This window comes from Globicephala melas, chromosome 8 (assembly GCF_963455315.2).
Source record: "Globicephala melas chromosome 8, mGloMel1.2, whole genome shotgun sequence".
NCBI classification, from domain to species: Eukaryota; Metazoa; Chordata; class Mammalia; order Artiodactyla; family Delphinidae; genus Globicephala; species Globicephala melas.
Genome location: NC_083321.1, coordinates 48,519,975 through 48,531,827, shown reverse-complemented (window position 1 = coordinate 48,531,827; position 11,853 = coordinate 48,519,975). Strand labels below are relative to the sequence as shown.

General features: G+C 39.3%; 2 protein-coding genes across 2 annotated transcripts; both read right to left on the bottom strand.

The window, feature by feature from the left end:
• Window positions 1–367: 367 nt before the first annotated feature.
• On the bottom strand, window positions 368–1,786 carry LOC115839499 (hemoglobin subunit epsilon-4-like). Its single transcript, XM_030831206.2, is given in 4 exon segments — window positions 368–468; window positions 471–495; window positions 1,348–1,570; window positions 1,695–1,786. Coding segments are annotated over 4 exon segments (441 nt in total).
• A 7,288-nt stretch (window positions 1,787–9,074) lies between these two features.
• LOC115839498 (hemoglobin subunit epsilon-1) lies at window positions 9,075–10,582 on the bottom strand. Its single transcript, XM_030831205.2, has 3 exons — window positions 10,449–10,582; window positions 10,110–10,332; window positions 9,075–9,251 (listed from the first exon to the last, which is right to left on the bottom strand). The coding sequence occupies exons 1-3, from the start codon at window positions 10,538–10,540 to the stop codon at window positions 9,123–9,125; spliced, it is 444 nt and encodes a 147-aa protein (XP_030687065.1). The 5' UTR covers window positions 10,541–10,582; the 3' UTR covers window positions 9,075–9,122.
• Window positions 10,583–11,853: the final 1,271 nt, after the last annotated feature.

The window sequence follows — 11,853 nt, the reverse complement described above, 5'->3', positions numbered from 1 at the left end:
CCATTTCCTTCCTTTTTCTAAAGACCTTGTCCAACTCAAGAGTCTAGTTTCCCTTCGTAGGAGTAATTACCCTTTGAAGCCACTCTAATCCTGTAGAATCTTATAAGGGTCCCTTCTCTATCATCCCCAAACTCTCAATCTCCAATATTCTCATTACAATAGGAGTGCTTTCTTTTAGCTGAATCAACTTATAAAAGATAAAGACAGAGAGAAAATACAAGGATATTCCTTACAGAGCATGACTTTTATTTTATTTGTATTATATAGGAGTTAAGTCTGGAGGCAGGGCTCTCTCCCTCCACCTTCAGGAGATGGACTGTTGGGACCCAGGGCCCTCAGGTAGGCACCAACATAGATGGCCAGGCAACTACTGGTACTTGTTGGCCAGAGCATTAGCCACAGCTTCTGTCAGCTTCTGCCAGGGAACCTGGGTCTTTTGGGTAAATTCCTCGCTGAAGTGGGTTGCAAGACAATCAATATCATGTTGCTTAGAAGCTGGGAATAAAAAGAAGATAGTGCATAGTGAACAGAAGGTCTCAAGCTGCCCCTACAGCAAATAGATATAACATCCATTTCCTTCTTGATAAAAGGTTGAGCAACTTTCATTGTCATGCTCCCACAAAAGTGCATCATTATACGCTTGACATTGGCTTCAGTGACTCCCAGTCCTGAACCCCCAATGTGTTCTATCCTTCTCTCATTTTCCCTGCCAACTTCTGACCCCAGAGCATTGCTATGGATTGCTTCTTTCCTTTTTTAAAAGTAGGATTATAGTGCTGGGGCTTGATACGCGTAGTCTAAGTCTTCAGATATTGCATACATTCAAATTGTTTGGACACCCATTTGACAAAGAATCCAGTGCTTCGTATACAAGAGCATTTCATCATTGCTGGAGTTGAGAGGAGGAGGGGCAAACCATGAAAAAGTCGCTCTTACTTTGCCCTGCTTACTCCTGGTTCAAAGCTAAAGAACCATGCAGAAATGTGTTCATCGATTTTTATAGAAAATTTCAGTTATCAAAGGCAAGGTGTTCTTCTCCCTGGCTCAATTTGTATTCTCCAGGCCAAACTATTTAGCTCACTTTTGTCCAGTGCTCTTCACGACATTTATTTTTAAGAAATATCAGATGGCCAGTGGCCTCCACTGGTCATAGCATAATTAATTACTCTACTTGGTCTTACCTTTGACCTTAGGAACAACCTAACTACCAAAATCAAGCTTTTTCCTGAAATATTACCTCCAAAAAATACCTCTATACGGTAAGACTTAAGAACCTGTGTTCCCTACTGTAACCACAGAACAGATACCTGGATGAAAGAACAAAGCACAAGCATGCCCAGAACTCACCCTGAAGTTCTCAGAATCCACATGCAGCTTGTCAAAGTGCAGCTCACTTAGATGTGCAAAGGTGCCCTTGAGGTCGTCCATGTGTTTAATGGCATTTCCAAAGGAGGTCAGCACCTTCCTGCCACAGGCCTTGACCTTAGGGTTGCCCATTATCACAGACTCAGAGTATAAGTTAGCAAAACTGTAAAAGAACCTCTGGGTCCATGGGTAGACAGCCAGGAACCTATGGGATGGTTATAGTCACAGAGCAGATGGGAAGTCAGAGTATGTAAGAAACCTGACCAATCCATCTTTCTGGAAAAATCTCTGCCTTTCTGCCCCCTGTCCTACCTGTGTCCAGTGCTTACCCTCCCAAGCTCTCACCTCCAGCCACCTCTACATTCATCTTGGCCCACAGGCTAGCAACAACATCTTTCTCCTCAGCAGTAAAACGCACCATGGTGTCTGGGAGCTTACTGGTGATCACTAATGGGCCAGAAGCAAGTCTGTGCTGCTGCTTCTCTGCATGGCCTTTTATTCCTCATCTCTTGTCCCCAGGCCCTTACTTCTCCCAATAAAATGAGACTATTTTTCAAAGGTGGGTTGTCACCACCAGGGATGGGCCTTGGGCAAGGGAGGGTCAGCTAGATGGACATTTGTGTCTCTGATAATGTTGTGTGGCTCTATCAGGGGGATTCTGCTGTCCTCTCTCCTACCATCTACCATGCAATTCATATCTCAAGCTCCCTGCCACCATCCCTGAATTGACCATAAGGCATAAACAGAATTAGGAAGAGTAACAATTAGAACTCTGTTCAGCATTGTATCAGGTGTTTACAAGACATTGTTCTGCTCTTCAGCCAGGGTATAGAAGAAGTCACAGCTCTTCTTGGTTACCAGTGCTTCTAAAGCTTATATGGGGCTCATAATTTTATAGTTCTTGTAACCAAGAAAAAAGACCTCAATCCAGAATCTGTTTAGAAATAAGATAGGTAAGAACTGGGTAATTTAGAGAAAAATTGAGCACCACCCCATTGTTGTTGAGTTCTACCAATAATATATGCACTTGCCTGAATAATTTTTTTCACTCTGATTATATGGACAAGTGTCTCTGGCCAATACATATATCTATGCATTTGTATCAGAGAATACACAACTGGCTGTTGGGGAAATAGGTGTTCCTGTGTTCAGTGAAGAGAGTATTAGAATTCTCTTTGGCAATGGCTATAGAATAATTGAGTTGTCTCTTGTGTGCTGAATCCACACTCTCTGGCTGTGTGTAATGTTTCTTCATATCTAATCAGGCAGAGGCAATCTTCACTGACAGTACTCCACACACCACTGCCACTGTGATCTAAGGTACTTTGGTCTCACGCATCCAAATAAGCACTTACAGGACTAGAAAAGGCACACTTGTAGTGGGAGAGGGAATGGTTCATTTTGTTTCTTTATTTCAGAATTTGTTTTCCTACATTTTGACCTCCAGAAAGCTGGTTTGTTTGTTTCTCCCTGAGATCAATCTTATAAATATATATACATATAATAATAATAAAAAAATAATCTCCATGTGTATTTACAGAGGTACTCTAAAATTTAAAGACTTCAACTCAATATATTCAGTATATTATAGATGAATTTCTACTACTAGAAAATAAATCCTTTCTGTCTATTTGATATAGCAAGATGCTTTTATCTATTCAGCTTGGAAAAGACTTAAATGTAAAATGTGGATAAGAATTGCTAAGTTTCTGGAAGCTGGTTTACCATGACAGACATGATTATCTGTGAGCTCTCCATCCCAAGCTATGTTAATGTGAGCACTTTTGTACAGAGATATGAAGAAAAGAGTTTGAATTAATGCTAAAAGAATTTGCTTCAAGATAAGAGGTCAATGAAATAAAATAAAGAAGAGGGACCTATGACTACAGCTAGGAATCCCAGTCACACTCAGGTGTGGGTTTGGCCTGCTGGGGTGGATCCAGGTACTTGCTGTTTGGTGGTCCTGACCCCCATCTTCAGCAGAGTATGTGCACCCTGCAAGCCCCCAGACTCAGGGGCATCTGCAACTCTGAGTGTCGTGGAATAACCACCCATCTTTCCAGGAAACCAGGCAACAGTTCTGGAAGTTACCTCTAACTCCTGTTTTTCTCTCACACTTTTTAGATAATCACTCTCTCTGAGCAGTTTATAATGATCTCTCTTCATAAATGCTGTAGCCAATCTGCACACATTTCTCTCCTGATAACAGCAATCAATTTAACATTCCTAGGCAGCTTTCATCACTTTAACCAGACAGTTCTTTAGTAAATCCCACAACCAGTTCTTTGGAGTTGACTTTAAAAACAGTTATCCCTTGCTCTGATGTCCAACCCCTCGCATCCCTAGTCTATCCTCACAAGGTCTGTGACAAACCAGACACCAAAAACAATGGGAACTATGAACCTGCAGACTGCAAAAAGGAGACCCAAAACACAGTAAAATAAGCAAAATGAGAAGATAGAAAAACACACAGCAGATGACGGAGCAAGATAAAAACCCACCAGACCTAACAAATGAAGAGGAAATAAGCAGTCTACCTGAAAAAGAATTCAGAATAATGATAGGAAAGATGATCCAAACTCTTGGAAAAAAAGAGACCAAATGCAAGAAACATTTAACAAGGACCTGGAAGAACTAAAGATGAAACAAGCAATGATGAACAACACAATAAATGAAATTAAAAATACTCTAGGTGGGATCAATAGCAGAATAACTGAGGCAGAAGAACGGATAAGTGACCTGGAAGATAAAGTAGTGGAAATAACTATTGCAGAGCAGAATAAAGAAAAAAGAATGAAAAGAACTTAGGACAGTCTCAGAGACCTCTGGGACAACATTAAATGCACCAACATTCGAATTATAGGGGTTCCAGAAGAAGAAGAGAAAAAGAAAAGGACTGAGAAAATATTTGAAGAGATTATAGTTGAAAACTTCCCTAATATGTGAAAGGAAATAGTTAATCAAGTCCAGGAAGCACAGAGAGTCCCATACAGGATAAATCCAAGGAGAAATACGCCAAAACACATATTAATCAAACTGTCAAAAATTAAATACAAAGAAAACATATTAAAAGCAGCAAGGCAAAACCAACAAATAACACCCAAGGGAATCCCCATAAGGTTAACAGCTGATCTTTCAGCAGAAACTCTGAAGGCCAGAAGGGACTGGCAGGACATATTTAAAGTGATGAAGGAGAAAAATCTACAACCAAGATTACTCTACCCAGCAAGGATCTCATTCAGATTTGATGGAGAAATTAAAAACTTTACAGACAAGCAAAAGCTGAGAGAGTTCAGCACCACTAAACCAGCTTTACAACAAATGCTAAAGGAACTTCCCTAGGCAAGAAACATAAGAGAAGGAAAAGACCTACAATAATGAACCAAAAACAATTAAGAAAATGGGAATAGGAACATACATATCGATAATTACTTTAAATGTAAATGGATTAAATGCTCCCACCAAAAGACACAGATTGGCTGAATGGATACAAAAACAAGACCCATATATATGCGGTCTACAAGAGACCCACTTCAGACCTAGAGACACATACAGACTGAAAGTAAGGGGATGGAAAAAGATATTCCATGCAAATGGAAACCAAAAGAAAGCTGGAGTAGCAATTCTCTTATCAGACAAAATAGATTTTAAAATAAAGACTATTAGAAGAGACAAAGAAGTACACTACATATGATCAAGGGGTTGATCCAAGAAGAAGATATAACAATTGTTAATATTTATGCACCCAACATAGGAGCACCTCAATACATAAGGCAAATGCTAACAGCCATAAAAGGGGAAATCTACAGTAACACATTCATAGTAGGGGACTTTAACACCCCACTTTCACCAATGGACAGATCATCCAAAATTAAAATAAATAAGGAAACACAAGCTTTAAATAATACATTAAACAAGATGGACTTAATTAATACTTATAGGACACTCCATCCAAAAACAACAGAATACACATTTTTCTCAAGTGCTCATGGAATATTCTCCAGGATAGATCATATCTTGGGTCACAAATCAAGCCTTGGTTAATTTAAGAAAATTGAAATTGTATCAAGTATCTTTTCCGACCACAATGTTATGAGACTAGATATCAACTATAGGAAAAGATCTGTAAAAAATACAAACACATGGTGGCTAAACAATACACTACTTAATAACCAAGGGATCACTGAAGAAATCAAAGAGGAAATCAAAAAATACCTAGAAACAAATGACAATGGGGACACGACGACCCAAAAGCTATGGGATGCAGCAAAAGCAGTTCTAAGAGGGAAGTTTATAGCAATGCAATCCTACCTTAAGAAACAGGAAACATCTCGAATAAACAACCTAACCTTGCACCTAAAGCAATTAGAGAAAGAAGAACAAAAAAACCCCAAAGTTAGCAGAAGGAAAGAAATCATAAAGATCAGATCAGAAATAAATGAAAAAGAAATGAAGGAAACGATAGCAAAGATCAATAAAACTAAAAGCTGGTTCTTTGAGAAGATAAACAAAATTGATAAACCATTAGCCAGACTCATCGAGAAAAAAAGGGAGAAGACTCAAATCTATAGAATTAGAAATGAAAACGGAGAAGTAACAACTGACACTGCAGAAATACAAAAGATCATGAGAGATTACTACAAGCAACTCTATGCCAATAAAATGTACAACCTGGAAGAAATGGACAAATTCTTAGAAATGCACAACCTGCCAAGACTGAAACAGGAAGAAATAGAAAATATGAACAGACCAATCACAAGCACTGAAATTGAAACTGTGATTAAAAATCTTCCAACAAACAAAAGCCCAGGACCAGATGGCTTCACAGGCGAATTCTATCAAACATTTAGAGAAGAGCTAACACCTATCCTTCTCAAACTCTTCTAAAATATAGCAGAGGGAGGAACATTCCCAAACTCATTCTACGAGGCCACCATCACCTTGATACCAAAACCAGGCAAGGATGTCACAAAGAAAGAAAACTACAGACCAATATCACTGATGAACATAGATGCAAAAATCCTCAACAAAATACTAGCAAACAGAATCCAACAGCACATTTAAAGGATCATCCACCATGATCAAGTAGGGTTTATTCCAGGAATGCAAGGATGCTTCAATATATGCAAATCAATCAACGTGATACACTATATTAAAAAACTGAAGGAGAAAAACCATATGATCATATCAATTGATGCAGAGAAAGCTTTTGACAAAATTCAACACCGATTTATGATAAAAACCCTCCAGAAAGTAGGCATAGGGAACTTTCTTCAACCTAATAAAGGTAATATATGACAAACCCACAGCCAACATCGTCCTCAAATGTGAAAAACTGAAAGCATTTTCCACTAAGATCAGGAACAAGACAAGGTTGCCCACGCTCACCTCTCTTATTCAACATAGTTTTGGAAGTTTTAACCACAGCAATCAGAGAAGAAAAGGAAATAAAAGGAATACAAATTGGAAAAGAAGAAGTAAAGCTGTCACTGTTTGCAGATGACATGATACTCTACATAGAGAATCCTAAAGATGCTACCAGAAAACAACTGGAGCTAATCAATGAATTTGGTAAAGTAGCAGGATACAAAATTAATGCACAGAAATCTCTGGCATTCCTATATACTAATGACGAAAAATCTGAAAGTGAAATCAAGAAAACACTCCCATTTACCATTGCAACAAAAAGAATAAAACATCTAGGAATAAACCTACCTATGGAGACAAAAGACCTGTATGCAGAAAATTATAAGACACTGATGAAAGAAATTAAAGACAATACAAATAGATGGAGAGATATACCATGTTCTTGGATTGGAAGAATCAACATTGTGAAAATGACTATACTACCCAAAGCAATCTACAGATGCAATGCAATCCCTATCAAACTACCAATGGAATTTTTCACAGAACCTAGAACAAAAAATTTCACAATTTGTATGGAAACACAAAAGACCCCGAATAGCAAAAGCAATCTTGAGAACAAAAAACGGAGCTGGAGGAATCAGGCTCCCTGACTTCAGACTATACTACAAAGGTACAGTAATCAAGACAGTATGGTACTGGCACAAAAACAGAAATATAGATCAATGGAACAGGATAGAAAGCCCAGAGATAAACACACGCACATATGTTCAGCTTATCTTTGATAAAGGAGGCAGGAAAGTACAGTGGAGAAAGGACAGCCTCTTCAACAAGTGGTGCTGGGAAAACTGGACAGCTACATATAAAAGTATGAGATTAGATCACTCCCTAACACCATACACAAAAATAAGCTCAAAATGGATTAAAGACCTAAATGTAAGGCGAGAAACTATCAAACTCTTAGAGGAAAACATAGGCAGAACACTCTATGACATAAATCACAGCAAGATCCTTTTTGACCCACCTCCTAGAGAAATGGAAATGAAAACAAAAATAAACAAATGGGACCTAATGAAACTTCAAAGCTTTTTGCACAGCAAAGGAAACCATAAACAAGACAAAAAGACAACCCTCATAATGGGAGAAAATATTTGCATATGAAGCAACTGACAAAGGATTAATCTCCAAAATTTATAAGCAGCTCATGCAGCTCAATAACAAAAAAACAAACAACCCAATCCAAAAATGGGCAGAAGACCTAAATAGACATTTCTCCAAAGAAGATATGCAGACTGTCAACAAACACATGAAGGAATGTTCAACATCATTAATCATTAGAGAAATGCAAATCAAAACTACAATGAGATATCATCTCACACCAGTCAGAATGGCCATCATCAAAAAATCTACAAACAATAAATGCTGGAGAGGGTGTGGAGAAAAGGGAACCCTCTTGCAGTGCTGGTGGGAATGTGAATTGGTACAGCCACTATGGAGAACAGTATGGAGGTTCCTTTAAAAACTACAAATAGAACTACCATATGACCCAGCAATCCCACTACTGGGCATATACCCTGAGAAAACCATAATTCAAAAAGAGTCATATATCAAAATGTTCATTGCAGCTCTATTTACAATAGCCAGGAGATGGAAACAACCTAAGTGTCCATAACTGGATGAATGGATAAAGAAGATGTGGCATATATATACAATGGAATATTACTCAGCCATAAAAAGAAACGAAATTGAGTTATTTGTAGTGAGGTGGATAGACCTTGAGTCTGTCATACAGAGTGAAGTAAGTCAGAAAGAGAAAGACAAATACCATATCCTAACACATATATATGGAATTTAAGAAAAAAAATGTCATGAAGAACCTAGGGGTAAGACAGGAATAAAGACACAGACCTACTAGAGAATGGACTTGAGGATATGGGGAGGGGGAAGGGTAAGCTGTGACAAAGTGAGAGAGAGGCATGGACATATGTACACTATCAAATGTAAAATAGCTAGTGGGAAGCAGCCGCATAGCACAGGGAGATCAGCTCGGTGCTTTTTGACCTCCTGGAGGGGTGGGATAGGGAGGGTGGGAGGGAGGGAGATGCAAGAGGGAAGAGATATGGGAACATATGTATATGTACAACTGATTCACTTTGTTATAAAGCAGAAACTAACACACCATTGTAAAGCAATTATACTCCAATAAAGATGTAAAAAAATATAAAAATAAAATTTAAAAAAAGAGTAAATGATGGAGAAGATACAATATTAATTTTTGATCACTGAACAGAATGTACTTTATTAAAGAGAAGCCGGGCTCTCAAGGCCAAACTCCAGTCCCCACGTGTAGAAGGAAGGCATTGGGGACAAAAATGGTGAACTGAAAGGAGAATTCAGTGGTACTTGTGGGCCAGAGCAGTGGCAACACCAGCCACCAGCTTCTGCCAAGCAGCCTGCAACTCAGGGGTGAATTCTCTGCCAAAGTGCGAAGCCAGAATAATCACCAACACATTGCCCAGGAGCTGTTAGGTGAGAGACAAAATGACAATTAGATATGTTGAGTAGAACTTTCCTAAAAGAGTTGCAGAAAATAATGGCTTAATACCTACACCCACTCCTAACTCCACATCGTAAACTGCTCCATGGTTTGTATCTGTGCAATAAACTCTGATAAGCTAGTTCTTAAATTTTATTTAAATTCTATGAGCCCTCCATTCAACATTCTGTCTACCTATATCCCCTCACTCTCTCCCATTTCACCATTTTTATTTGCCTCTCTCCCTCCCTCTCACATTTACCAATTGTCTAATCTTTGTCATCATAGGATTTCAGGGCTGCATAGGTTCTTAGAGTGAGTTTAGTAAAGTCTCCAACCAATGCAGGAATAAGCTTCCACTTAGTCCCAATATTGATGGGTAATTTAATATATTTAGAGAATTGATTGATATTTCTTTGAGACAATCTGCCTAAAAATTATTCTCCCAAATATCTTCCTAAACTTCAATCATCAGGAGCCACATAAAATAAGACATTTCTCTTTCCTTGAGACAGGTTTTCATCTACCAAAACCCAGATTCCATTCCTCCTTGAATAAGTCTGTTATTCTCTGATATTCTCTAGGGTAAACAAATCCAGTTCTAACAAAAGTTCCCGAAAACTTTTAAGCAAACTCAGGCTTAAAAGGGCTAGTAGCCCTTTAGTGTCACTAGTCCTGAACCGAGGTGCTCTTGGTACGTCCACTGGAATTCTGCCCTCTTAACACCAACTTTGATCTATGATTTCTGAGATCTTTGCTAGTCTTTGCAACCAAAGACTCAACTTCCATTATTATTCCAAAGTAAAAAGCATAAAAACAACACATGACCATTTCCTGAACTCACCCTGAAGTTCTCAGGATCCACGTGCAGCTTGTCACAGTGCAGCTCACTCAGCTTAGCAAAGGCACCCTTGAGGTTGTCCATGTTCTTAACAGCATCTCCAAAGGATGTCAACACCTTCTTGCCATGGGCCTTGACCTTGGGGTTTCCCATTATGGCAGAGGGAGAGGACAGGTTGCCAAAGTTGTCAAAGAACCTCTGGGTCCAGGGGTAGACAACCAGAAGCCTATGAGATGAGACCATAACAGATGAAAAATCAGTGACTCGAAAAGTTTGAAGAATTTCCTGGTCAATTTATCAGGCTCATATTCACCATCCTCCCCCATGAAGTCCAGTTGCTACCTGCCCAGAGCCTCGCCTCCAGCCTCTTCCACATTCACTCTGCCCCACAGGCCAGTGATAGCAGCCTTCTCCTCAGCAGTAAAATGCACCATGATGTCAGGTCTTGAAGCTTACTGGTGATCACAGAAGTGTCAGAAGCAAGTCTGTGCTGCTGCTGGAAGGTGTGGCCTTTTATTCTCTACTGCTGAACTTCTGGCCCTTTGTTCCCCCTAATCCTTTAAAGTCATTGGTCAAGGCTGAGCTGTGTCCCTCAGGGGTGGAGTCAGGTCAGGAAATGGTCAGCAAGGAAGATGTATATTGAGTCTGAGATAATGTGTTGGTTCCTGAAACATCCTTCTTTTGTTGGCTCCTCCTCCATCCTCAAAACAATTTTTCATTCATTCTCTCTTTTCACCCTCTTCTCTCCCCATGTCATCCCCCATGATGACATCCATCTCTCCCACTCTCCTTATCCCAGAAAGACCCATAGAATGCAGCTAAGCCCAAGATAGAGTTCCAGTCAAACCAGGTTTAATATTTGGGTTAAGGATGGTGAGATGGTGACAGGGACAAAAACACAGTCAAGAAAAAAAAATACAATTGTTGACACAGAACCTCAGCCAGTTCTAGCTCTCTTGAGGAGTGGATTATAGCCAAGCTCTGGATTTTAGTTTTCTAAGGGAGACAAAACACATACATGGTTACTTTAGGAAGCTGAATGGAAATGCAAGGGATCTACAATAGAACTAAGACCTCAATCCCAAAGTAACATAACCAAAGATTATTTCATAGAGAGAACAGGTAGAATAAGTTTACATCCTGTGCTTCCAGGGAACTCTCTCTCTGTCCATTTCTCTATGACAGCAAGGGAAACTGTCTACTCTGGAGACATTGCCCTGAGTGCTCTTCTTGATTTTCTGTACTTATTTATACCAGCGTGGCTGCTAAGGAGTCTGAAATTATTTAAAACCAGGACTTGTGATCAAACTGAGGAGTAGATGAATTGTTATGATAGGCTAGCAGTTGGAGTATGTTTAATGTTTGTGGAAGCCATCAGTTCAGGAGACTTCAAGTTTCTCTAGTGTCCTTATTTTTTGTTTTCTTTTGTATTTTGATGTCCCTGTTGGCTCTGGGTTTCCCTAAGAACACATCATCATGAAATAGATTATGTACCTTGCAACTTTTCCAGCTGCAATCCTCTGTTATTATACTGGAGTCCTGTTGATATAGTGGTAAGGAATGGTGGAGGAGAAGCCATCTATAATTGTATAATTAAAAATCAGCCTTCAGTGGACCAGTTTTCCTGGGCTGTGACTTTCACAAGTGTTTCTTAGCTTATTCCCCCCTTAAGAAAGATAGGAAAGAATCCCTGGGCTAGACTATGTAACCTAGGATGACAGAATTCTAGGTTGAGAGAGAAGACATT

Coding starts and splice junctions, on each gene's coding strand:
- LOC115839498 (XM_030831205.2), bottom strand. CDS start 10,540: ATGGTGCATTTTACTGCTGAGGAGAAGGCTGCTATCACTGGCCTGTGG. Junction 10,333..10,448: donor GGAGGCGAGGCTCTGGGCAG/GTAGCAACTGGA, acceptor CTCATCTCATAG/GCTTCTGGTTGTCTACCCCT. Junction 9,252..10,109: donor TGGATCCTGAGAACTTCAGG/GTGAGTTCAGGA, acceptor CTCACCTAACAG/CTCCTGGGCAATGTGTTGGT.